Raw genomic sequence first — 27,951 nt, forward strand, 5'->3', positions numbered from 1 at the left:
CGTGATTTCAAACCGGATGCAGCGGTAAAGAGAGACAGAAACATCAATTCATCATATGATTTAACGTGGGAGAAAATGAGATAGCAGGCATTATACAGCCTCTCTTTACTGCCGCTTTTTCATTTGATCGAATTTCAAACTTTCGATGTTTTAGTTTTTCCCAAATTAAAAATTTATATTAAACTTATAAATTAAAATTTATCATTAAAATATACTGTTTTAAAAGAACACACACATTTAGATAATGGAAAATGATTAATTTATATATGATTAATAATAAAAAAAATGTTTTTGAAGGTTTCACTTCTACCATGTGTGAATTGCACATATGTTTTTTTATTTTTTTTATTTAGAATTTTACAAGAAACGACATGACCGTACTCCTCTGCGTAGGCTTGTCTTGGGCGGTCTGGCGCCATGACCATGTTCCCTGTGGTGCTGCGCTTCTTTTACGACGGTGTATAGTTCTGAAGATGACTTTTTTACTTGATCGGCTCATCCCGTTGAATACGTGTTCGTTTGCCTTCGATATTCCCAATCACGATAAGATTCTCGTCGCCCGTCGCATTGTGTTAACCAACATATGAAATCATGCGTCGTACAGTACACAAGGATATGTTACGTTTATTTTTTATGTATACGAATCATGTTTTATCGTGGACTCTGTCCAAGTATGGCTCGTATTGGTTTAGTTTAAGGGTTTGACCATTTTAAAACAAAAAAAAAACTTATTTTAAAAATTCCAAGACATTCAGGTATCTTTAATTCTTAGACGAAAACGATGTCTCATCAATTATATAGAAACATTTATAACATAATACAATTTATCACTAATTCTGCTATAAATATATTGTAGTTGGTAATTAACTCATTCGTTGTCAAATAGACACAAAGCATACAGCACTAAGTATATAATAACAATTAGTTGAATTTTCTCTCAAACTTGGAAACCAACACATACATTTCCGGCACAAGCAATATGAACGCCCAGCAAGTTATCTATCGCTTCAAGGAAGGCAAGAAGTAAGCATATAACATGTACAGCGCTTTGTGCGAATTCACTAATTCCCATTTTTCATTCTCTTCATAGATGTCTGTGTTCAATAATAGACGATTTTCCGTATAGCGAAGGCGGCGTCAGGCGTGACCCTCTTAAATCCAGTCTGTATGGAAACAGTCACGTGACGTACAAGTTTGCGGTCATAATAGTTTCTTACCCGCTCTACGCCCTTGACTTGCGAACTGGTTGTAAATGTAAATTTACAATTCATTTAATTTCTTTTTTTTTGATGTTCATAAGTGAACAGGTAAACATATAAAGATATTTTTGAGTTTGCGGGCCACGCCTGACTGAATTGAATTTCAACTATTATTCAATCCGTCTGAATTTCACGAAGACAAACGATTTCTGTCAATTTTCTATTCGTGTTTTGTTTTCTCTACGATGTAATAATGATTAATGACATTCCATAGATTATTTTTTTTTCTAACTCAAAAAGTGTTTGCTAAACATAATATTTGAATCGTTTGCCTCAACAGGCAGAGGATTGCGATAGACGGCATCTTATGCGTTCAGCAGATATAATATATAAGGCCAACACTTTTTGAGAGTGGTTTATAATTACGGAAGGACCTCTTACAGACGCTACCTTCTTCCGTTTAGATGGAACATCAATAGGAATTTCTCTTGACTAGCCTTTTTACCTTTATTGTAAAAGGTAAGCTTTCGATATTATATTTTATTGTTATTCGTACTTACACGTGTTATAAGGTTAATAAAGTATTACTTAGAACAAACATGGTGTTGTTATTTCTAATAATCCTTAGAAGCCTAGCGGCTTCAAACACTAAATATTTTTTACACATATCTATTATTGCTGTTTTACTTTTATGAACATTTATCCCGCTAATTGCAAGCGTTTTCTATTGATTCTTTTGTTTTCATGGATTAAACGGAGTTTACTAAATGGATAATGTTCTTTTACATTCAGCTAAGAATCTACTTACAAACTTCCACGCATCCACCCACCAACTCCCACGCACCCCTGCACACCCACTCTCATTTTTTGATAAAAATAAAATGCCGTATCTATGATCGAGTATCACTTGAGAACGGCTGGACCGATTGGGTTAATTTTTTTTATTGTTTATTGTCTTCAGAATTGTCAGGAGAATGTTTACATGTAAGAAAATTTTAAAAAAGTCTGCTAAAACGTTAAAAATTTCGATGATAATCGAAGTATTCCAATTTCTATAGTTACTCATCACGAAATCTCGGGAACTATAGGACTTAGAAATGTGAAACTTGGTAGGAATATTACTTTCGTTATGTAGAGGTCAACTAAAACGGATTTTAAGAAATTCATCCCCCAAAGGAGATTGCGGGGGCGTTAACAATGAACAATTCCCGTTTTTAAACTATAGCTCCTATAAATTCCAATTTTGGTAGGAATCTTCTGTAAGAGATGTAAAAATAGTCTATGAACGAATTTTACGGTAGCTCACCCCACATGGGTTTGCGGGGGTGGTTTAACAATGAAAATTTTTATTTTTTAAGCCGTAGCTCCTACAGACTCCAAATTTAGCTAGAGTCGTCTATATGTGATGCAGAAATGATTTAAGAGCGGATTTTACAACAACCCACCGCCGAAAAAGATTGCGGTAGTGGGTGTTAAAATGTGAAATTTCTATTTCCAAACTGTAACCTCTATAGCTTTAAATTTGGTAGTAATCTTTTATTTGTCATGCAGAAATCATCTCAAATAGGATTTTACGAAATTCTATTTCCAATAGGGATTGCGGGGGTGGGTGTGAGAATGTTAAATTTACGTTTCCAAACTGTAACTTCTACAGACAATTGAATTAAATTGAAATTGAATTAAAAGAAAAACTTTTTTTTTAATTTAATTAATTTCATTTGTTTTTATATAACCTAATTAATTTTATGATAAAACGTCAGTTCATAAGCGGTTGAAAAGTGAAATAAAAATGTCAGACAGAGAAAGTATTGTGCTGACTATGTGTTTGGTTCTAAAAACTTGTCTCATGAGATAAATCTTATATAAAATTCTCGTGTCGCGGTGTTTGTGGTTAAACTCCTCCGAAACGGCTTTCCCGATTCTCATGAAATTTTGTGTGCATATTGGGTAGGTCTGAAAATCGGACAACATCTATTTTTCATCCCCCTAAATATTAAGCGTAATCCACCCCGAAATTATTTTTTTCAATTTTAGTTTTTAATTTTTTTTATGATACAGCATTAGTAAATACATATAACCCTGAACTTTCAACCCTTTACAATCAACCCCCTATTTTAATTTGATTTCTTTGATTCTTTATTTTTGATATTTAGATAACTAGCAAGAATTGTAATTTAAAATATATTCTCTACATTAATAAATATTAATTTATTACCATACATAAATCATTCTTTTGAACACTTATAGTAGATAATTATTTTTATTGACCTAAAAAAATGTTTCTTACAAATAATATACATGGCAAAACAACGTTTGCCGGGTCAGCTAGTAATTTGATAAATAATTTGTATCGCTCAACATGTTCGCTGAACAATGGCATAGAGAAACGAAAAAAATGAAACGACGGAATAATAACATATTTTAATTGTAACTATTTACAAAAATATATTAAAAATAAATAAATTTTGATTTAAAGTTGTGACATTTGAAATAAATTTTTACAACTCTTACTTCTACATTAACATTTTACCGTTTCGCAGTCTTATTTTTAAACCTTTTACAAAAATATATTCAGGAAACGAAAATGGACATTCATTTATTGTTATTCAGCTAAGAGCCTAAGACGCAATTGCGACTCCTATAATAATACTTGTATATCATTGTTTGTAGGAATATCGTTAATATATTACATATATTATTGTGCTTTTATTAGGTTTTAGGTACCGATCTTTGGGAATACCGAGTTAATAAATGTATACAAAGTCAACCTTGTCTCCTTCACATAAAGTATAATTATAAATAAAACAATATTATGAACACATTATGTTAACTCAACGCTTTGCATCTATCGTTACTTTATTATTTCAGAAAAAGTTACACATTTTATCGAATAGATGGCACTGTTATGGTTTATTACAAATACTTTACTTAAGAACAAAATATAAAACATCTGTAAAATATTTAAATTGAAAAACATATTATAATATAGACCAAAATGGACTTTATAAATAATTAATACGAATAAAAGCACAAATTGTGCAATTCTTTGAGCCTCGTTCATATTATATAATTTCGAATAAAAATAAATATCTTTGACAATACATTTGTCTACATCACATTCGGCCTCAGGGAAATCTGACAACAGTGGTGCCGACCGCTTCGTCGCTGCAGGCGTGCGCAAGCGCAGCTTCAAAATCTTGAGGGAAATAAACCTGTAAATATTGTTTAAACTTATTAAAGAAATAGTTTTCCAAAAAAAACGAGTGTGAATCGAAAATAGCACTACTTGGGGTAAAAAAGTTTTCTCTTAATAAAACAAGCAGGAAACAATATTCCACTCACCTTATCGAGAACGGGAGACAGTTGTCCCCCCTCCACCAGATGGCGCAGGGTGTCGAGTCCTTCGCTCAACCGATGCCGAGACTCGAACCAGTCACAATGCCAGCCGTGACCCGTCAACCACTGCACATCAAAGTGTTATGACAACGGTTCTATTTCATATATTAGACGGGGCGTGCAGGTAAGTGAGTGATGAGTATGAATTCCGCCAGCAGATTGGAGTAAAGAAAAGGTCAAAGAAAAAAATTGAGTATGTGTGTTAACTTCTTTGGAAAAATGAAAAAGTAGCTAAAATGTAGTGATTCACGACAACTATTAAAATTAATCTAAAAGATTTTATTTAAATATATACATTATTAGTAAATACTATCACCGTCGTATATGAAATTGATTTAAAAACACCAAAATAATATTTATTTATTCACAATGTTTAATTGTACTGATACGAAACACGTTCTAAATATAACAATACCAGAATATACAATTTGAACATAGTTATCCATTTCCATGCCACCTAGAGCTAACTTTACGATGTCGAATTTAGGTGTTAAAAATTCACTCCCACCATTTCCATCCCGCCAAAAGAAGTATAACTTCAATAATAACATGGATGTTGCTGGTCCATTTTTACCCTATTTTCTCTTCCGGTAAAGGAAATGTATTGAGTACATTCAGATGGTGGAATTAACGTGTGCTGAGGTGGTAAAGACGGCTTCGTCATTTGTCCGAACCGAATGAACAATCAATTGATGATAATTGTGTTTGATGAAAATTTGTCGAAAAAATGATTGTAATTAATAAATGCAAAGGCAAAAATTTAAATTGAAACCTATATCTTAAGATGTCAGTATAAATCTTAGCTCATCGGCAGATCATTGTCTCTTTGAAACTGAATATGTGCAAAATGTAGTCTAGTTTCAATATAACGAGTCACTGTTCTCGATATCACTTGAGTTGTAAACGAGAGACGAATCAATCTCTTACCCTGAGCATGCGAAGAGAATAGAAAGAGACAGTGAAGAGCGCAAAAAGGGGAGACGGCAGCCGATCCGTTACCAGAGCCCGGGGGCGAAGCTCCAACGCCGCTCTCCGGGGTGCCGTAGCTCTATAAAGTGTATTTGATACGTTCAAAACCATTACATTCATTAAGTCTTTCCTAGAAAATGCTTCAACATTATTTATTTGAAATAATAATATAAATTGTATATAATAACAAATAAATTATCTGTTTATCTATTATTACAAACAAATAGGTAGATCGGATACGTCTCAACCCATAACCGAGCGGTACGTATACGTCAAACGTAAACGATAGCGCACACGAAGGTTACGTCCTAGAAATATGTATATGTATTGTTTGTATTGCTATGTACATAAATAAAAAAATATTATTATATTTCATTTTTTCATTTAATAGAAGTATAAATAAAAATAGAAAATAACGTAGTCGCTTGTGACGTAAGAGTCGAAGTTAATATGTACGCGTGTCAATATTCCATCCATTTTTAATTTTCCGAAAGACACAGATTAAAGGCAAATAAAATACGTTTTATTACAAAATCGTCACGAAAGAATATCTCCTAAATCAATTTAATTATATATATACGGCACGATACTCACTTGAGCAACGTGTTGTAGGGCGGGCGGTTGGGCGGCGCCCCGGCGCAAGCGATGCAAGCGTCCCACGGCCCAGTGCGACTCGCGTGCTGTTCCACCACCAGCCAACAGGCGGCCAGGTGCTCGTTCTGGCCTTCCAGCTGTATGAAGTCTTGGGCACCTGGAGACATGTTTTAAAGGAGGACCTCGACCCACGTGTCAAATATCAAATACTTTTTTATGATCTTAAAACGACTAATCGGATTCTTATGAAAGTTTGACTGTTCCCTAAGTTAAGAATATATGACAATACCCAGACAGGTCCAAATTGCCAATACAGAAAAAAACACGAGTACTAAAAGAAGCATCACCTAAGTTCCTCAGAGTGTCCCTGGAGGGGGCGGGGGCGGCGGCAGAGGTCCGAGCTCCCCAACACCCCAGCAGCTGGATCAGGGCGCAGCCTTCGCCGCTGGCCGCACCCGCCACTAGGACGCTGCAATATTTATTATATTACCTTTTAAACGGCAGTAGTTGTAATTGGCTGGTTCCACCAATGCTATTTACTTTTCGACGCGTTTCAGCTATTGCAGAACTTGTTTCAGAAAATCCATAGCGCTTAATAACCAGAATCGGGCGCCTTACACACTTTACACACTCCCTTCATCACACAACAGCCTAGCAGCCTATCAGGTATCTAAGTGAGCTTTTCGTTAAGGTTTGAACCCGTTTGTATTCAACCTTATTTATTTTATTACATACAATTAATGTTAGATATAAGTTTTTAATACAAATCGTTTGAACTGGAGCAAATCAATCCCAAGGATTAGGATCATTTAAGTATTCGTCACATTTCCATTCAAGGGTTCCGCCCCACATTAAATATTTAAAAATATATGCCATACGAGAGAAAATTATGCAACCTATTGAGCTGTATGTTAATGATGTAAAATAAATCATTCATCATTTGTAACGGGGTCACTCACCGCTTGCCCTTGCAAGTGTCGGGAGTGATTCGTAGAGCGTCGAGGGCGGTGAGAGCGAGCGACCCCGCCCAAGGGAGGGACGCCGCCGAGTCCGCGCCCAACGTCCGTGGACGCTTGCTGATACGCGAACTGGAATTATTCAAAAATACGCGTAGCAGAGTCGGTTGGAGAATTTCCGCGCCGAGCCCCATCGCTCGGTTGAGAAATAATACTATAATAATAATAATAATTATTATTATTATAATAATAATAATAATTATTATTATTATTATGTTTCATGACCTCCTGTAACATTCAACGTTCGCACTAAAGTCCATTGGTCCATAGGATGAGAGGCGCACGCTGAAACCATAGGCCAACACCGCTCTGAAGAGCTCGAATGGTAAAGGAATAATAAAGCATACCTTCTCACGACCAGTAGTTCTGTGGCAGCCCCCCCACTCCATTCGCTGAGACATCCCCAAACTTCGTCCCCCATTTCGAATTCTGTTACGCCTTGGCCGACGTCTAAAACTACGCCTGAAATAAAATTAGCAGAAAATGTATTTATATGTCTAGCCTTCTTTATCGACAAACTCCTAATCAGAAATAAAGTAATATTTTTGCCAATAATAAAAAAACATATAATATTTACCAGCGAAACCCCTCCCCACGGTGACGTGTGAGCGAGTAACGAGAGACCGTAGGGCCGAAGCCCTACCCCTCAGTACGCTGCGGTCTGTCGCCGATACCGAAAAGGCCTGCACTCTGACTAGCACTTCGCCCCAACCCGCACCTAAAGAAATTATTATGAAGTATTACTAAAACTAGTTAGGGTTATGAAACTCTTTAATAAGAGTACTTAAGATTATACAAATTGTGCGCCAAAATAGAAATTCTTTGGTATAGACTTCCCATGATTGATCTAAACATTAAAATGATTAAATTGATATTCAATCGTAATAGTAGAAAGTACGTTATTAAAAACTGTGAGGGTAAAAAAATATTTATCTGGACTTCTTTCCTGCCAGTTCTGTCTTCTTTACATGATGATGTATGTACCTAAGGTTGCATTTCACTTTTATTTATTTAAAACTCAGATAACGAATTGAATCATTATGCCAACTTTATGGTATAATGGTTCTAATTAGTAGTTACAATGAATAATATTATGTTAACATACTTTTGTATATTCAAAGCGGTTTTTCGTTTCGTTAGTTTGCATATTAACTGCACTCCTTGTCCCACTCTGAGACAACACTACTTTAAAAGGGAACGGAACTAGTAATAAGTCTCTAATTTAGATAATTAAGTTTAAATTATTGTAGTGGTAATCAACTAATTTTGTTTTAAGCTATTGCATAGATTTTCCGAGAGACCGAATCTGCATTCAGGAGATTAGGGTTTGTCCTGCGAAATTCAATTATGAAAGGTATAATAAGAGTATTTTATTTTGTTTTTAGTTTCAGTTTGGCCATGCATGGGCTGTAAATAAATAAATCAAGAAGTTCTGAAATGAAAATAGAAACCAAACACACGATAACGTAATATAGGTGCGGTAGAGTGGGACAGAAGACATACTGCGTATTCACATCTCTCAGACGAGATCGGTGAAGTAGCGCGGCCGGTGCAGTCGGTACGCGTTCGTGTATAAAATACTGCATAAATAAAAAAAGTAAACACGTGTGGCACTCGGGGACTGCCGCGGTTCAATCTACCACTCTACCAGACAAACACGCCTATATAGTCTGTCTCACTCTAACGCGTACCTGCTCCACCTATATTACGTCATCGTGTTAGGTTTTTTCGTTACGGAATTTCTTGATTCAGTCGCCGCGCTCGAAGCCCGCGATAAAATCTATGCAATAGCTTAAAAATAATTATAATTGCATGAGTTGATAACAAAAAGGTATGCTGTGGCAGTCCCCGAGTACCACACTGGTATTTTCACTGCTGGCCATCACTTAATTCGTTTATAAATACTTAGTTTAAATTAAATAACATAACACAGAATAAAATATATAAATGCGTTTATGATGCGAAGTCTGTATGAAGTTATGACACTAAAACGAAGTCATAAATAAACTCTTAATTTAATAAGGTAAAATTCGATATATATAATATGCTAGCTTGTCTTGGTACATTCTAAGCTGTTAACTTATACTTAAAGTCAAAAATATACCATGTGAAACAGCATCCTCAACAAGTATAACACTCTGGTCTGCTTGTGTCTGTAGGGCCCTCGCGTGGGGTCCACTCGGTCCTCGGGTCGCAGTGCGAAGCCCTATGACCAGCCCTGTACTGCCACCGAGCACTGCTCCACATGCAAATATTATCATGCTGCGACGCCATACTGGAATATTATAAGTTTATGATTTATAATATGGCATACATATATACTTACTGTCAGCTTACTAGTGGAAATGAATTGAAGTTTATTAAATGTGATTTAACATAGGATATTTTTTAAAACTAACATTGTTAATTATTTGTAATAATAATTGTATGAGCCAAGATTGTACATTTTGATCACTCAGGCTTTCTTAATTTTAAAAGCAAAGTGACGAGTTCCTACGTACGTGCCAAGGCTTTACATGTTGATCACTTTAAAGCGTGACGAATCCCAAAATCGTCGGTGCAGTTCCGCAGTAATGTCAAAAACAAAGTTTCTACCTCTATCTTTTAATAAAGAAACAAGCTCCTGATACAGCACAACGGGAGATAAGGGTAGAGCTCCTTCTCGTATGCGTTTGGCTGCTTCACGACCCCACTCCACAGCCCTTGCCCGACCCTCTGTTACTAACTCATGATGCCAGATGTCATTAAAGAGTTCACGAATCTATAATTAATATTACTTTTGTTATGGGACTGAGACTTTGGAACGAAAATTTTAAATTTGTTTTTCAATTAAATATAGCCTCAGGGATAAGCTAGGGTTGTATATGTAATATAAATAGTCTATTAATTTTGTTTTTTCAAATTAAGATTTCTTATTACAAATACATAAAAATATCTTTTCTTTTTATCATATGTGTAATGCTGAATTCTTTCAAGTACTTTGCCATATATCCTGAGCATGTGCCAATATAATTTTGAAGTACTTGCATTTTTTTAAATTCAAAAACATTGTATATTGCTCAGAGTTATGATGTAGAGCAGATGTTTTTTATAAGAATGAAAAAATTATATGCAGTGCCAGGTGCAATGATAAGTTGATTTTTGAAAAAATCAAGTATACCTTCAGTATAGCATCTGTTGTTTGCTGATAAACACTTTCTAAACGAACTTTACTGTTTGAAGCGGCAACTACAGCAGCATCCTGAAAATTGAAAAAAAAATGTAAAATATTTAGTATATTCCAATATTACTTGAAGTAAACAAATAACCACGCCATTTAAATATAATATGGTTGCATGTTATTTAATACTGACTAAGTAAAACACAGTTAAAAGCTATTTAAAATTAAAATAAAATAAAAAAATTATATATTATTTGATTGATGCGTTACGTAAGTTTCAGGATCAAATTATGCCAATAATAATAATTTAAATTAACGCAACGCTTTTAGTTAATAGCTTGTTTTCTTTTAGACTCTTATGACATTTAAAAATCTAATAATCTTAACATTTTCCCCGCCAAAAAAGTTGTTTACATAAAGAAAATATATAGGTAAGAATGATACTTACGTGAAGAGCATCAATTTTTTCTCCAGCTCTGTGCTTAAATCCATCCATATCAAATACTTATCACTACAGAGGGTCACCCTTTACCAAATAGACTAATAAGTCATACCAAATTCATTCAGAATTTAACCTTTGGCCACAATCCATTTGATATTTTATTCTCAAAATAGATCGTGAGTACCTGCATAGTTATGCACTCGACTTTGTAATCAAAAGTTGCACTCTAACTTTAAAATAATTTTGTTTTTTCTGACGAGTTACGAATCATAGCTAAATGTTTTTTGGTAAATTTAGTAAAATATTATCCAAAGTAAACATAACCTAATTTAGAATTTGAGGAACTTTTAACTTGTTGACAACATAGTACAGCTGATCAGCAATTGTCACTTTGGTCAAGTATCATCATCATAATGACAGCTAATATGACAGATATTTGGAAGTTTGGCACTTGGCAATCTGTGAGAGAATTATCAAAAATACGGCGTAGGAAAACTTTAATCAATCGCTCTCCGCTGCATGATGCTGGATGACCAAAATTCGATTACAAATAGTGTTATTGTATTTTGAAGTTGCAAAACTTCTTAGAACTGATTTTGTAAATTTCGCCAGGAAACATCTGGTCATGCAATATATAGTTGGATAACAAATACTTCCTTATAATTTCAGATTTACTTCGGATGGTTGATTAAATTATACAACTACTATCATTTCACATAATTTATTAAAAGTAATTATATATCTAATGGTATTGCATTATCTCCACTGTCCACGCTTTCGTTAACATCCCGGTTGTTCAATATATTGGTAATCCATCCATTGCTATAAGAAACCTAGAAAAAAATGTACTTATTAATTTCATAATTTTCTTATAAATTTAGTTATCTAAAGGTACAGTATAGGTATGCGATGTATCTGCAGTAATTTCGTTTCTTTGCGTAGATTAAACCATATGCGAAAGAAGTTTCAAAGCATTATCATGTAGATACGCTCTTTCTAATGGATGTTAATTGTTATAAACTACCAGAAAGGGAAGTATTAAATTATATTTCCTCATCATTGATAATCGTTTTCAGTGATAACATAGAGTAATTAAACAAATTTATTTAAGCATAACTTTATAACAACCTTAGCATAAACACCAGGTTTCTGCTTATGGGCACATTCTTCTGTACCAGAGAAGAGAGCAATTCCATACAACGTCCCCGCTCGGTTCACGCCACTGAAGTGGACTGCTGGGTCCCCGGTGTCACCCTACACAAAGAAATATATTTTCTCAAGAAAATTAAGATGTGATAAATTTAACGTTTTCTTTTAAAGTAAATATGATGAGTTATTTGATGGTCATATAGGATGAAGTATTAACCGCAGCATTAGGACAGACGTAGCGCCGGACGGGAGGATTACGACTTTGACGATCCTTTATCCTTATAATATGTACTAGTTATTTATGTCAGGCTATTTATCCATGGTAATATGCCATGCTTTACATATGAAAGTGATATTTAGTAGAACTTATTATAAAATTGTAATTTCAAGGAGCTAACTAATAGCTAAGATATGACGATGATGTGATTTGAGCTTATACCCAAATTATTTTATTATTATAAAATAAATAAACTGGCGCTATTCAAGTCTGGCTCTTAGATTTCATTCTGTTTCATAATCATTAATCAAGTAGGTAATCAGCCTCCTGTGCCTGACTCAGGTCGGTTTTTTGGGTCTAAGGCAAGGCGGTTTTCTTCCTTCGCGTTCGGAAACCGTTCTTTTAAAAAGAAATAATGACTTTGTTGCACAGCCTGGGATCGAATCTACGACCGGTATAAGAATCGCCGAAGGCTAATAATATTTGTGCTGTGACACTCACCGCACACAACGCGACACCTCTCATCACGCTTTGAAGACACATGTGGTCATGCTGTAGTCGATATTCGTTTCCGTAAATACGCCTAAAATATTATATAATATATAAATATAGAGAAGCTGATAAAGGAACTACTAAGGATCCATAGCTTTTTGCAAGGAAAGTTCTTTCTTGGAACCTGAGATTAAAAAAAAAATATTTTAGACTGATTTTCTATTGGTTCGGGGTTACCTGCAATCTGGGCGCGGCATTTCCTTTACTATCATACGACGAAGTTCTTGATTCTGCCCTTCTCGGATTTGACCTGTTACCTGAAGAACTAAACGTTATTCCACTAATAACAAATACATATAAATAGTTTCTCGATATTTTTTTACTTTTATACCATTTAGCGACCATGAGAGGCAAATCGTCCTATGCTATGTTCCATCTAAAATATTTATCACAAGTGCTAGTGTGAGTATTCTGGCAATTCGAGTGCCCATGGGCGGCGGTTTTACTTCATGAGATAAGCCTCCTGCCCGTTTGTTCCCTAAAAAGAAAACATTTATTTTGTTATACGAACTACAAAATTCATACCACGCTTCCATATCCAGTGATTATGGTTTCTCCGAAGACAGAGGGAAGTTCAGCTCCAGAAGTGGCAACTGACACAATCTGAATTCGGCTACCGACCGTGACAGGTATGTTAAGCTAAGGATTATAGTTAAAATACAAGATTAGAAGACGGATAGCTGAAAAACCTATGCAGCAGATCTTTGCAATGAGTTAATCGAATTGTACCAGAATAAACGCTCTTGAAAAAGACCAAGGGCTAGTAGGAGAAGAGGGTATCCCAAAAAGCTGGATAGAAGAAATAGGACGGGTAACAGGAAGCTATTAAAGATATAAAGCCGCGGACAGGGTAAGAAAGAAAAAGCTGAAGGAGGCCGTTATCCGTGTCCCCTACACGACGACGATCGACGCTACTGGAGGTAAGCTCCTTGTACAAGAAAAAAAAATAAAGCTGTCCTTATTTTGAGATGATTGGACATTAAACGGGCTTTTATTATTACAGTTTTGAGAACTTCTGACGGTAATTCGTAATATTTAACAACAATAACTATAGGAGTCGCTGAATTACGTGGTACAAAACAAAATAAATACATTTAAATATCAGTCGAGTTACAGGGTAACAGCGGCGCCCTGATAAATAAATAATAATTTTATCGTTTTTTAATTGTATGCGTAAAAAACAATAATATGCGACTTGAAGAGCCATATTTACCTTAATCATAGCTAAGTTGTGTTCAGGATAATATTGATCCGTCCTGTATTCAGGGTGTAGTCTGATGTCAATAACGGACAGAATTTTACCGCCGAAGTCACGAAATACTGAACCCATACGTACAGTCACTTCCTCTTTAGACACACTAAAAATACATTGCTCTAAAAATGCATTCTAGGCAATATAATTAAGTTTAACACCTTATTATAGTTAGATGTGTAAATATTCAAATAAGGGTTAATGCAGGAAAGTATTAACTTATGCTTACTAATCAAAGCACTGTGCTGCCGTGAGTACCCATTGCTGACCGACAATCGCTCCTCCGCACCAATGCTTTCCATGTAACCTGAAGCATAATCACATAGTTGTAGTGTGCGTCTGCTATTATAAAGGAAATAATATTATACTTACAGAGTACGTAGATGGAGTATAGGTAGGTAATGATAATTGCCCAAAATAAAACGCTCTTTTGTGGAAGTACTTACATTTTTTTTATTAAATTTCACACATGCGGAATGAATTATAATTTTTCACGTTATATTAATAACACCGTATAGATTTTATTAAAAATGTGGACTAAAGATGTGAACCGTGATTATGCTGCGATGTTGATGTCGTAGCCAACTAGCTTAATAAGACGTTCATTTAACAGCCTAGCCTTTAACTAAACAGCCCGGCTTAACTTGGGGCCTGAAAGGTATTCAGTCGTAGCGTTAGTAACAACATTTTAAAAAACTGGCTGGCTAATGCTTAGGCCGTTCTAAATTCACATTATTTTTGTGCACTGTGTACACTCTTCCATTGTTCTTCGGGTTTTTTATTAAAATATGACAGAGTGGCAGAAGCTATAACTGTATAACAAAAGCAATAAAACGTCACCGATACAAATAACTTTCCTCGCTATTAGATCAACCAGCCGAATATCTATCAGGCCGCTAGTAAAACGGCGCTGTTTAGTTCAGAGGCTAGGCTGTTAATTGAAGGGCTGATTAATTTAGTTGGCTGCGACATTGATAGGTACCACCAAACCTTGTACTTTTTGTGGACCATGTTTTCTAATAATGATGTCGACTTACATAGCTGCTGGGTTATTTTTATTAGTATGACAACAATTTAATCTGCTGCTCGACCCGCGTACATCCACCACGGGATACGGGATGCTGATCATAAATCTATCAAACTTAATTAATTGGGTTTTGAATAATATATCGTAGATCGGTGGGACTGTATTAGTCTTAAAAGTTTATGAAAGCTGTTAAAAACAGTTTTCTATATATCGTTCACCATTCCACCACTCTCTGAAATCACTCCAAACAGTTATATTCTTCATTTTTTTATCATTGTTCAATTGTTCACACAACCTACAAGCATTCACATGGTCTGCACTTTTGTATTTGTAATGATTATGCCATTTAAAAAAATCGTAGTATAAAGTTTTGTTTAAGATAATTTCATTCATTGATTGTGCTAGTCTTTTTGGACCAAGCTCTATTGCATTGAGATAACTTCCCTCAGGTAGAAATCTGAAATACAGATATCAATGTATAAAATAAACATACTGCATATATAATTAATATAAACTAATATTAACTTCTATCTCCTAAAGCATTCATGGAAATTCAACTATTAATTTTACTATAATAAACACATTTTATGTTTAAAATTAGGTAATTGTTAAATAGTATTTAATATTTTTTTATTATAAGTACAATCAAGGAGTTTTATTTACTTAATTGGTCTGCTTATTTTTAGTAAGTACATAATATATCTAACTTTTTAGGAATCTTAAGTGAAGGCAGTACATAAGGTATTTGCTTAATAAATAAGAGTTTATACTCTTGAAGATTCTGATCTCTGTTTTGCAAAAATGATTGAGCAGAATATTTAGCAGGAAATAATTTCCTTATAATACCATATATGTATATAACAATATGACCACTATGTTGTTTATTTCAAAAAACTGAGCAATAATAATTATAATAAAATTTTAATAAAATCACTTATGTATTATTTATTTTGATCTCACCTTGAATAATCAGCACCGCCATAAACAACTGGCACAGCATAATTGTTAAGAGCAGTTAATAGTTTCTCAGTCACATAATCCTCAGCAAATGAATTTTCAAATGATAAATAAAAGTAATAATCATTTTCTAACATCTTGTAACAAGACATCCCCTCACTAAAGGGACATGACAGAGTCCCACATTTACCATACACATCAATAGTCCATCCAAATTTGTCTAACTCCTTACCCAAATCTTCCACATAGTCTTCTCTGCCACGCTTTGTGTGACAATGTGATACAAACCATGCAACTGCTTTACTCTTACTATCTAGTTTAGCTTTTAGAGCACTATCTGCTGGTTGCATATCCTCAATCCATTCCATATCAATTGCTGGTCCAATTAGATTGCCTTCCAAATCATAAATAGTTATGTACCCCCATTGGAAGTCAGAATCGAGTTTATACGACCACGTCCAATTGAAGAAGCCATCTAAATATTCATTGCAAGCTGGAAAGAAATCAGGTGACTCCATTGCTCCGAAGACGTACTTCTGTTCCGGCGTTCGCTCTTGTGGTAATTGGAAACTCCACATATCTAAATCTCTTCCATTAAAAGCAATCGCTTGAAAGTCGTTCAAGTCTAGGAAATAGTTTCTGTCGTCTGTTACGAAGCAGTTAGTGTACTTGCACTTGTATTTTATAAAAACACTGTTCCCGGCTTCGAGGTAGTCGAATGGCGCGCTGAATCTTCTTGTCCATTGTAGGATATACTTTAACTCCGTATGATTTAAATATGAAATAATATTTTTACGATTTGCTCTTATGTTGTAGAGTCGTGTTTGGTAGATGTAGTACAGTGATGAAGTGATTGAAATGATTAATAAAATTATAACGAGCCGAAAGGTTACGTTCAACATGTCTGGCCGCTTAATGCTGATAGATACTGAGTGATAAGATAAGATAGAATTGGGTGTTATAAGCTAATCTCTATCTCCGTTGTATGACTTGTTTATTCCAGGCAACAAAATAAGTACTTATGTGTCCTTTTTCTACGAAGTTTCGACATGCGCCAGACTAGCAGGACAGCTGTAGCCTAATAATGTTGAAATTTGAATTCCCAATTCACATAGAACAAAATCCTTTTTACCGAACTGATATAGATTGGTCAATACTTCGAGTAAGTATAGCGTATTCGATACAATTTAAAAGAATTTTTAGCCACTTGATATCGTACCGCTATTGTAGTTAATTACTTATTGACAGATGGCGCTACAAGTAAAAGCTAAATATTATTACAATAATTGTCAGACATTAACTTGTAAAAATTTCAAATTTAATGACTTATAAAAAAGATACTTAATAAAAATATAACCAATCTGAAGTTTAATGCATATATTATATTAATCTTATTTAATATATTTGACATGTTAATATTGCTTAATATAGTCAAAAAAATCAGATTGCCATTTCTAAAGCGGTTGCCTGTATAACGAGGAACACAAATTTTGCCAAAGTAAAAGTGAGTTAGGGAATAATGAACGGTTTTAAATATGAGATGAGCAGAGATGTTTTAAACCTCTTGTAGAACAATTTATATTAACATGTGCTTTTAATTTATGGATTTTATTAGTTACGAGCAATCACTATACTTTTCTATCATATCAATTACATAATATTGTTAAATCTGTTCCAAATCAGAGTAAATGAGTAAATAAAAAAATAAAGATACGACTACAAAATAGGATACAGATGAAAACGTGACGGGGAAACATTGAATTGTTTTCTAAAATCGTTAATATTAACGTGAGATTTAGTCAATGGTTTTGAGTTCATAGATTTTAGTGACTTGAAATCCCACATCTGGCTTAAGTGTAATAATATCTTTATTTAACAAAGATAAAGCTAATTTTTTTATTTTTTTAAATACAACAGACGTTCTCAAACTTTTACCACGTCAGTTTTTTTAAGCCATTCACCATGTTTCATGTTGCACCGATTCCGAACGATTTTCGGACATAGTTTGAGGCATTATTACTGAATAAAAAATTGCAATTATTGAATAATTACACGAAACACATTCAAACTATAATTAATAAAATATATTTAGTTATTATTGCCAATATCAGATATTATACCTATTCATTTAATTGCAAAACTAAAATATTTATAATCCCGTCATCAACTAGGTAAGAACGTTGTCAATTTATTTCTGATTTTTTGGTTTGGTTTTTTTTTGGTTTCAGATGGAAAGTTTAGATATTTCCTATATTATTAAAAATAATATTTTGAAGCGATTTCATAACTAAGAAAAACTATAATTAAATATTACTATGAAACAACCGTACCTTCCTCTTAATTAAAGTTACAGTACACGGGGTAAGATTAAATCACTTGTTATGCACTCCTCGCACTCTGGGCGGCTCCGAGGCCATGGTTTGAAACATGGACGTTTGAAAGTGGCGGTTTAAAAAAAAATGCTAGCACTCCAAAAAATAACATTTCATAATACCCCAGTGAGCTGCGTGACGAGGCGGGAAGGGGTAAAATATATTGCCACACCGCAACGCTCGTGTATAGGCACCCTATACCTCGAAATAATTGCGGTGCGGCGATTTATCATGTCCTTAATAAGTGGTTTATTCAAATGAGATTTATTTAAAATGATATTAATATCAAAAATAACTCGTAATATTTACTGTCGTTTTTTTAAAATCCCTAGTGAGATACAAGTAGTGTCTATAAATGAATTTAAGTCATACATTAAAGTAAAATACTTCCTGAGGCCTATTATAACATAAACGAACATTTAAATGATCCCAGTGCTTGGATATGAATTGCTCCAGTATAAAGAGGTAACGCGACTGAATCTCTCGACTGCACTTTCACACTCGGGGGCGATCTTCAACATCCACGACGGTTCTAATATATAGTTAGAACAAAACGTGATCCATGTAGTATCAAATTATTTCAGTATAATTAGTATTATTATTATTTATTACTTAAGATGGCATATGGAACATGGAGTAATGATTGCAGCTCCTTTCAAATGAAATGAATAAAACAAATTCCTTAAATGTTGTGTAAAACAAACAAAAACATGGCGATTAAAAAGAGTGGCGGAGAGTCTATTGCCAGTTCTTTTCTTCCGTTTTATGCCCCTGACTTTAGAACTGGCAGTAAATGTGAAATTTGAGGCATTTAATGTATATTTCTTTTTTTTGACATTCATAAGTGTATATTGTGTTATCTATAAGAATAAATGATTTTTATCTTTGACTCTGAGTTCAAGACCATGGAGCACATACAGAAATCTGAATTTCAGACCTAAAAAGCTTGTAGCGCCACTGATTTTTTATTTCATTAGATAATATTATTATAATTAAAACTAACCTTATTGAGACAGTGTAAGGGTAGTCTTCGAGACAAACTAGCCCCATCTCAGTTGTAAGTCGTTTGCGCCGAACGTGAGTCAAATCCTCTTCCAGTTTTGGGGGAAATTCGCATTCTAACTCTGATTTTGCTGTTGTAGATGCTTAAAAAATTGTACCAATGTTTTAGTCTTCTTTTTTTACAACAAGAGAGATTAGCGAATTAAGAGTTGCAATGAATTTCATAAATTTATAATTAATCGTTAAGTACTATATTTAGTGTACTTCTACTGTAATCTATGTTAATAAGCTTTTTTATAAGTAACTCATCTGATATTAAGTAAAACTGCCGCTTATTGACCTTTTAAGAATTTGTACGCAGACCTAGAGAGCTATTTTATACATACAACTACTAATTACTGTAAAAATATATATTTAAATTAAAATATCTTTGAGGTAGGCTGTATTGGGATACTATAATACGAAAACACCGCCGTTATAATAATTATTATAACGGCGGTGTTTTCGTATTAGTGGGGCATGGGGTAGTTGCGTTTGTTATTGTCGATTGATGAGAACCGCATTATAATGTTTCATTAAAAATGTGCAACTGAACTGAGACTTTGTTTACTATATTATTAAACAATATTATATTATTATAATTTAATATATAATTATTCTTATAATATTACTACACTATAACCAATTTTTAAATTTGTGTCACTTACCATATATAGTCCAATCTTTAAGAAAAATGAGGAAATAAGCTAAAAATACACTCTGTACAGCCATTTCTCAACTTCATTTCAAAGTACACTAATTTCTAAAAGTTTCTTGCATAACGTGGCTGATAAGAAATGTTTTAAACCATTGTTATTTTATGTTTGTTTTCCTTTGCTAAGCACCTTTAAAGTTTAAAGCATCGTGTTCATAAATTATAGTCGATTATAGTTTTTTTTATGTTACAGAAGGCAAACGGGCAGGAGCCACCCATGGACACTTACACTGCCAGAAGGCTCGCAAGCACGCTGCCGGCCTTTTAAGAATTGGTACGCTCTTTTATGAAGGACCCTAAATTGAATTACATAAGTGGGCTTAGTTCTGTAACGACCGACGTCGAAGTGATACGGATTGTATTTTGTATTCTGCCTTAACGTCCGATGATGAAACACAGCTGCAGATATTAGTCCGAACAATTCCTCTGAACACTGTCCATGTTAAATGAGGTAGAAAATGCAGAGAGATCCCACATCTCAACGCAACGCCAAGAGATCTATTGAATAGTACTCATAATTGTGTGAAGTCCCCGCTGCGTGACTAGGCGAGCCTTTGGTATCCTATATCCACAGGAAATGGACCTTCGACCAGGGCCTCAGATTTCAGTATCTGTTTCATGATTATTTATCAATATAGTAGGCAAATAGGTGATAAGTACAGGAGTACCTGCAACTTTTTCAGTCTAAGTCAAGTCGGTTCCCACACGATGTTTTTCTTCACTGTTCGAGTGAATGTTAAATGCGCACATAGAAAGAAATACCATTGTACTGTCGGGGATCGAACGATCTCAGGTATAAGAATTGCTCTCTGAAGCCGTATCAAACACTGCTTCTCGACACCTTCCACTTATGGCGGTTACTAAATCACGGAGGTGGTAATAATATCTTAATATATATAAATCTCCTGTCACGATGTTTGTCCGCGATGGACTCCTAAATAACTTAACCGATTTTAAATTAAATTGGCAAACCATGAGCGGTCTGGTCCAACTTAAGAGATAGGATAGCTTAGATCTTTAGGTAATTATAGTCGCAATTTTATTTTATTGCAAATTATTTGTTTATTATTCGATACAATTCTAATAGCTGGCGCTGTGTTAAAAGTACCAACGTTTCACATAAGCTATCTCCTCTACCATTCACATCAGTTCTAGCGTTCAATAACAAAATTCATTTTTAAACGATTTTTTTTATTTCACGAAAACCGCTTTGGCTTTTATTATTTAAGAACCAATACAAGTTTTCACTGGGTGGATAGTTAATTTTTTTACACAATCTACAATAACAATTCGTAGGAATTTATTTATACATTTAATTATATAAAACGAACTTTCTACACTGTCTATTAGAGATTCTGCTGCACTAACTAGGACATTTTCTTTTCTTATCAAGTTTCCCCATAACCTCGTCTTCCGTTTTCCCCCTTGTTTCCGGTATAAACATAGCAATACAGGCACCAAGAAGATTGATAGCTCCAAAAAGGATAAACGTGTAATGTAGTCCAAATGAGTCCACAAGTGGACCGAACGCGAAAAGCTGTGTTGACACTGACGACCAGCCAAAGGTATGTAGCAGGCCCAAAAGCTTTGCTCGTACCTATAAAGATATGCCAATATACATATACATATATAGTACTATAGGTAAGCAGTTTTATTTTGTACGACGTGTCATTTAAATTTTTTGTGATGTCAACTGAATATGATGATATGATGTTCTTGAATTCTTCTTGTTTCTTGAATACGGTTGGTCGGTTTGGGCACTTACACACTTACACACTATAAGGCCTATAATCTGTTTTAGATTATATTAGAAACGTGAAACAAAGCACCGATTACGTGTCTGTTAGGCAGAAACAAAGAAGGTCCATTGGTCTATTATTACACACACACACTACAAGGTCTATAATCTGTCTTAGTTGATAGTAGTAAAAAAACCGTACAAAGATAATCCATTCAAACTATTTAACTATTAGAGGAGTACCGAAACTTTAACTAAGAATATTGCAAGAAGCCAGAAGAAAATCCTGGCGGGGCTAGGCCGAAGTTTCTAATCTCGCTTGATTAATCGTCATCTAATTTAATGAATATATAACCTGAAAGTTGAACAGCTCAACGCTGATGATATAGGGCATCGACCGAACTCCGCCTGCATATGTGGCCACAGCTAGGATCATACACAGTATAGGAAGCCAGGAGGGTATGGAATATCCGGTCTGTTGAATCAGTAAAGATACTCCAAGACCAGTGTGAGCGATTGACGATAGAAGATATGCACCAGCGTGGAGAGGCTGAAAGAGATGGAGAAATAAAAAATGATATATCAATGAAGTAATGGCAAGAACTTGGTGAAGGCTATAGGAAGTCATACGGTTGATCCTCACAATGGATTTAGGTGTTTGTGACACTGACATTTTCACACAGATTCCCAGCATCATGTTTGATTAAGACGTTTATGGTCAGCAGTGTAGCATTAACTGTTATTTTAAGATTACTTTGATTATCTTTGAATGATGATAAAGTTAATATAGAGGCCGGGGGAGGATCACCGGTAATCAAGTTTTAATCATTGTTTAGTAAGGACGGTTCAGTTTCGAGATGGATATAAATGATAATAATCATTTATGGATATAAATGATTATTTTTTATCGGTAACCAGGTAAACCTTTATTAATATCGAGTAAAACCTTGGTTTTTCATCCAAGACCCAAGAAAAGAGTTCTTGATTAATTTCTTAGTTAAAATCCTGAAAATCTCACCTTTCTACCACACCTTTCGGCAATTGCAGTCAAAGTGAAGGATGCAATAATCATGATAATGGGAAAACTGACAGACTGTATTTCTGGGCTGACGCTCAGGTTAGAGCCTGTGGTCTGCAGGACTATTGAAGCGTAGGTCACGATCGCGAAGGAACCATTCCATGTCTGTGTTACCCAAGACGCCATTAAGAGAATGAAACCACGACGCCATGCTTTATTGTTGACTGAAATTAAATAATATAATTTTAAACTTGGTTCTATATTATTATTTCAAATTCAACCTTAGCATTACTTTCAAAACCAGACATAGAAAACATTACGTAACTCATGTACTTGCCCATTTGTTAAGTCATTAATAACGAAATCTGTCCAGATAGAAATAGAAACCTAACCCAACTCACAAATACTACACAACTTAACAAGCTAGTTTAATATACAAAAATATGAATGATTTTTTAAAATTAATGGCTGTTATTGTTTATGTTATTTGTTTATTTTTCTTGTTGCATTGGGATCTTCCTGTAAGACATTATTCAATAAATAAACAAATCCTCATGTATAGATCCCTAGGTATATAAAATAAAAAAATACATACCACATTGGTACCTAATTCAATATATTACCCAGTGAATTGGCTGTTATTGGAGATGAAGATTAAAAATTGTCATAAAGAAAAAATTCAGTGACATGGTCTGGCTACTTTGAGTTTCATAAAAAAATTTCTTACATATTTCTTTCAAGCTAAGCTTGGGTTGGTTTTTAAGTTGCTCTTCTTGCTGTTGCATTGACTCAATTTCTGCTTTTACTTCCTTGTCATCTTTCGTGCGACCTCTTAAGAAGGCTACTGTCGCATAGGCTTCCTGAAGAAAAACATACATTTTTATACAACAATTGAAAATTCAAATCTCGTTTACTACAAAAAATTACGCCCATATTGTTAGGTAGCCGTTGACTGCGGATTTACTTGTTTTTAATAACGAGGTAAAGTAACTCATGAGCGATATTATGAGATGATATAACGAACTTAATCTGTCCTGCTTTTAAAACCCGAGACTTAAACATTTTAAAACTCGAAGATTCGGTTTAAAACGTTTCCGTTTTGTTCCCTTAACGTACGAAGACTGATTCGATGATTTGATTGTAAGAAAGTGACAAAGTATCCGATCTTCTTAAGTATCTTAGATAGTAAGGTAACATGTACTTACATGCATCCTTCCTCGTTTCACGAGATAAGCCGGTGAATCCGGAGCAAGCGTTATTAGGCACGCCATCAGAATTGTGATAACCAAGTATATCCATAACACAGTGTAATAATCTAAGTATGCTCCGATTAGATACATTATAAGGAAGCCAGTATTTTGGAGCAATACGTTCAATGATCCAGTGGCACCTAAGGTTATCAATAGATTATAATTAAACGTCAAGTCTATTATATAAATAGAAGAAGCCTCACAGTTGTGAAGTACGGTTTTCCATACACCATTCACACCACACATTATCTTATTTTTCTTATCCCGTACCCTTAATAAAGAATGGGTCACATTTCTGAGCATATTTTTAAGATCTTTTTAAAAACTGATTGAAGATCAGCATTATCTAACACATATCGATTCTGATAAGGTCTAAGACAGGCAAATTTCCTCATGTGATGTGATATAACTTTAACTGTACAACATACATTAACACATAATAGTCGTATTTTACAATTTCAGGTCATTACTTTCGTTATGTTTTAACGTGTGTAATTATTTGCTTACAGAAGACATATAGCATGTATGTACTATAATGATATAGATAGTGGGACCGTCTTACAAGATAATAAAGGAACAATATCACCGTCATACATATTATTTCGCTTACCTACTAAGTTAGTCTGAGACAACTCCCGTATATACATAGGGATAACTACGAAGACACCACTGGCTGCACTGCCTGCGAGGGTGCGAGCCATCAACAGAGCTATTATGTTTGGAACGAACAGTCTTAGGAGTATGGAAATCTGAAAAATAATTCAAGAATTATGTACTATTTTTTTAAAGTAGTAGTTTATAGCTACTGCGTTAGTTAGAAGAAAAGGGTGAAATATCAAAATATACTAGTCTTTACATAATATATTTTAAGGTAGCTATGAGTGACGGTTATACTACGGCAAAACTATTTAACCCTGACCGCATAGAAATTTACAGTATTTAAAACATTTTAACCTTTATAGCTATAATGATAAAAAATTAAAACGAAAATTACAAGAAATTTTAAAAGTTTAGTCCCTGTGGTAGTGTACTCAACGCTGGCATTTCTTCGCTATTTTGCGATACTCATAATATGTCGAACCAGGAAAGCACCAGATACTATGTAGCCTAACTCAATCTTTAATTAGCTATTGCCAAAACCACGGCCCAAGAGTCTCCAAAAGGAACAAAATCGAAGTTGGAGAAGTTACTTATATTTGAGCCGTTTGTTATTCTGCCTTCTCAACGGCCGCGCCAGCCTTAGTGCTTGTTCCACGCAAATACTAGTTTTTAATCTCTTAGTTATGAAACCTAACGAATTTAATAATATAAGGGAATTCAATGAATTTTTTTCATTAAAAAAATTAAATTTTAAGATTAATATTTAAAACATTCAGACTAGTGTTTACCATTTTTTTTGTGCCATGCCCCCTACCTAAGAGTTAAATTATCGTATATATCCTTTATGATGAGTTTTAGGAGAAAATCAAATAAATTGTAACTAAAAAGCGCTGTAAATGTTTCTCAGGCATTGTCTATGATTTTAGTGAGTAGATCGAAATTAATTTCTTACCATTACTGGTATAGTGATAGCAAACACAACCCATTTCCTTCCAAATCTATCAGCCGAGTAAGAGAAGGCGATTACGAAGAAGGCTGACGAGAAGCAGTTAATACTCCCAATCCAGGATATGACACTGCTAGAAAGGGGGTAGCCTAGAGGAGAGTCGGAGGATTGAAGGTGCTTTGCCGTGGGAGATAACCAGGCTGCCTCCAGACCGTAGACCAAGAAGCCCAAACTTGCTGTCAACAAAGTATAAGATAAATCGGTACACTCCATCGGTCGATGCGTCCGAGTAAAAGAGAGACAGTGGCAGCTCACAACCTGTACATGAACTGTTTTGTCAACTAATTATAAAGTGACGTGAAAAATTAATGTAAATTCCATTGTTAATTACAACAACAATTGTAGAAAGGTTATTTATTTTTTCCATTTTAAGAATTTGATTAGCGTTATAAACTTATGTATTTATTCTTAGATTATTAAAACAATATATATTTGAATTAAAGAGTGCAAAGATGTGTTTATTTGTCGAAAAAAAAGTAAGTCCTTCTTTATATTACTCAAAATAATAAGAATTCTATTAAATTCATAAAAGTATTTAATTTTTCATAAATGTTTTCATATGACGTTATCACGTTAAATTATCGTTCGAGAAGCGACTTTACAGAAACCAAAATACAAAAAATATTATTAGTATTGTTCAGTTTCTTATTTGTTTACTCATTATCATAAAAAGCTATAACTAGTATTTTATATATAAAATTTTCCCGATATAACACTTCAGTCCAGATTAATTTTTAAATATTTCATTAATGTCCTCTTGACCAAGTCGGGCCCGAAATCACAGTGATGGGCCCACATGACCCGTAATAAGAACCCGGCCCGTGCAAAATTACGCACTTATTGTGACACCAGTGGACTCCCTAATCAATAACTCGCATACTCTATTGGGTCGGCAGATCGATATGGAGTGTTGATGCGAGGCATAGTGGTGCTCAGCAGCCTTCAATCTTTCATCATGAAGTCGTAAGTTCGATCCCCGGCTGTCCGTGCACACATCAATGCACACGCACGCACCAACGGCGATGGGATACATCGTGTAGAAACTGGCTTACCTTCGATGTCATATGTCAGGCACAGGAGGCTGATCACCTACTTGCCTATTAGAAAGACCAGGCCCAGACCTAAGAAAATGTCTTAGAACAGCGTGGTTTCGAGCGAGAATAGCGAAATAAAATAAGAATTACCTATTGTTCCAAAAAGCCATTGCCAATATGTATGACCCTTTAAGGTTTGTGGTTGTGTCTTCATTTCCACCACCATTTTTTATTATTAATTCACAGTGTAATTGCGTGCAATAAAGAGCATTGACAGTAATGAACTGACAAATAAAGACAATGTGTTTTAATAAGTAATGTTTACTATTTGATTAAAATATAAAATAATAGTAACTAGTGCTGAAAAACCTACATTTTAATTTTACACTGTCTAGCATGATTAACATTTTTTTACTTATTCAACGATAGCAGTTGTAAATCCTTTATAAACGCGAATTAATTACATAATTAACGTAACTCCTAGTTCACTTTTATTTATATACCTAAATTCTGCTTAAATTAAATGTTATACTATGATCGCTAATGTTTCTGGTTATTACATTTTTTACGGAAGCAATTAATACGGTAGATTAAGTAAATCTACCAAAACAACATAGTATTTCTTTTCTTGTGGGGTCCAAATCATGGAGTACGTGAGTATCGTCTGGCTGTACGAAATTAAGTACTAAATATCGATATATAAACAAAATGGTATAAATATTTTGCTTTCTACGATTAATTTACACAGTTATTAAATGCTGTACTATTGTCATACCCTTTCGACGGCAAAGGCTCCTTCGAGCGCTTAATACTACGCGCTACCTGTAAATAAAAAGGCTCCGGCTGAGCTAAGCTCGCCAAACAGCCCGTGCTGAGCTGTAAAGGCCCTTAAGGCCAACAGCGAGATTCCTTTCAAAAAAAAAAAAGGCTTGCTTATCTCGTAATGAAAACCAATTGTTTGTTAATTTATTTGATTTCAACTATTTTGCATGCTAAAGTTGATATAACTAAAAGGCCGCAAGAAGTTTGAATTTCTATATTCCATGTGCAGTGTTAAGAAAGTATTATTTGCAACACTAAAAAGGTTTCGCGTGTGTTTACTTTTACAGAATATTTTAGTATTAATCTTGTCTATTTTCTGAAATACAGAAATGTTTTCTTATGTTTGTCATTAATGGTTGGTGATGGAAACAGTTAATTTTCACATTCCAAATTTAATCACACTATAATTTACCATAGAACCTCTT

General features: G+C 34.3%; 4 protein-coding genes across 4 annotated transcripts; all 4 read right to left on the reverse strand.

Moving 5' to 3' along the window:
• Positions 1-3,608: 3,608 nt before the first annotated feature.
• LOC110994104 (reticulon-4-interacting protein 1, mitochondrial) lies at positions 3,609-11,156 on the reverse strand. Its single transcript, XM_022260604.2, has 12 exons — positions 10,783-11,156; positions 10,335-10,415; positions 9,770-9,935; positions 9,279-9,449; positions 7,752-7,892; positions 7,522-7,636; positions 7,118-7,246; positions 6,506-6,627; positions 6,159-6,315; positions 5,523-5,643; positions 4,542-4,661; positions 3,609-4,411 (listed from the first exon to the last, which is right to left on the reverse strand). The coding sequence occupies exons 1-12, from the start codon at positions 10,828-10,830 to the stop codon at positions 4,325-4,327; spliced, it is 1,458 nt and encodes a 485-aa protein (XP_022116296.2). The 5' UTR covers positions 10,831-11,156; the 3' UTR covers positions 3,609-4,324.
• A 325-nt stretch (positions 11,157-11,481) lies between these two features.
• Positions 11,482-20,146, reverse strand: LOC110994117 (vitellin-degrading protease). Its single transcript, XM_022260622.2, has 9 exons — positions 20,012-20,146; positions 19,306-19,447; positions 14,176-14,253; positions 13,908-14,052; positions 13,220-13,333; positions 12,872-12,951; positions 12,644-12,725; positions 11,905-12,030; positions 11,482-11,609 (listed from the first exon to the last, which is right to left on the reverse strand). Exons 1-9 carry the CDS (start codon positions 20,073-20,075, stop codon positions 11,511-11,513), a joined length of 930 nt encoding a protein of 309 aa, XP_022116314.2. The 5' UTR covers positions 20,076-20,146; the 3' UTR covers positions 11,482-11,510.
• LOC110994100 (alpha-(1,3)-fucosyltransferase C) lies at positions 14,299-17,154 on the reverse strand. The gene is made up of 2 exons (XM_022260600.2): positions 15,934-17,154; positions 14,299-15,430 (listed from the first exon to the last, which is right to left on the reverse strand). Exons 1-2 carry the CDS (start codon positions 16,830-16,832, stop codon positions 15,163-15,165), a joined length of 1,167 nt encoding a protein of 388 aa, XP_022116292.1. The 5' UTR covers positions 16,833-17,154; the 3' UTR covers positions 14,299-15,162.
• Positions 20,147-21,181: 1,035 nt separating the features above from the next.
• Positions 21,182-26,999, reverse strand: LOC110994095 (facilitated trehalose transporter Tret1). The gene is made up of 8 exons (XM_022260591.2): positions 26,855-26,999; positions 25,617-25,846; positions 24,675-24,813; positions 24,020-24,204; positions 23,542-23,674; positions 22,815-23,038; positions 22,152-22,346; positions 21,182-21,655 (listed from the first exon to the last, which is right to left on the reverse strand). Exons 1-8 carry the CDS (start codon positions 26,928-26,930, stop codon positions 21,422-21,424), a joined length of 1,416 nt encoding a protein of 471 aa, XP_022116283.2. The 5' UTR covers positions 26,931-26,999; the 3' UTR covers positions 21,182-21,421.
• Between the last annotated feature and the right edge of the window lie 952 nt (positions 27,000-27,951).

This window comes from Pieris rapae, chromosome 20, assembly GCF_905147795.1.
Source record: "Pieris rapae chromosome 20, ilPieRapa1.1, whole genome shotgun sequence".
Classification (NCBI taxonomy): Eukaryota; Metazoa; Arthropoda; class Insecta; order Lepidoptera; family Pieridae; genus Pieris; species Pieris rapae.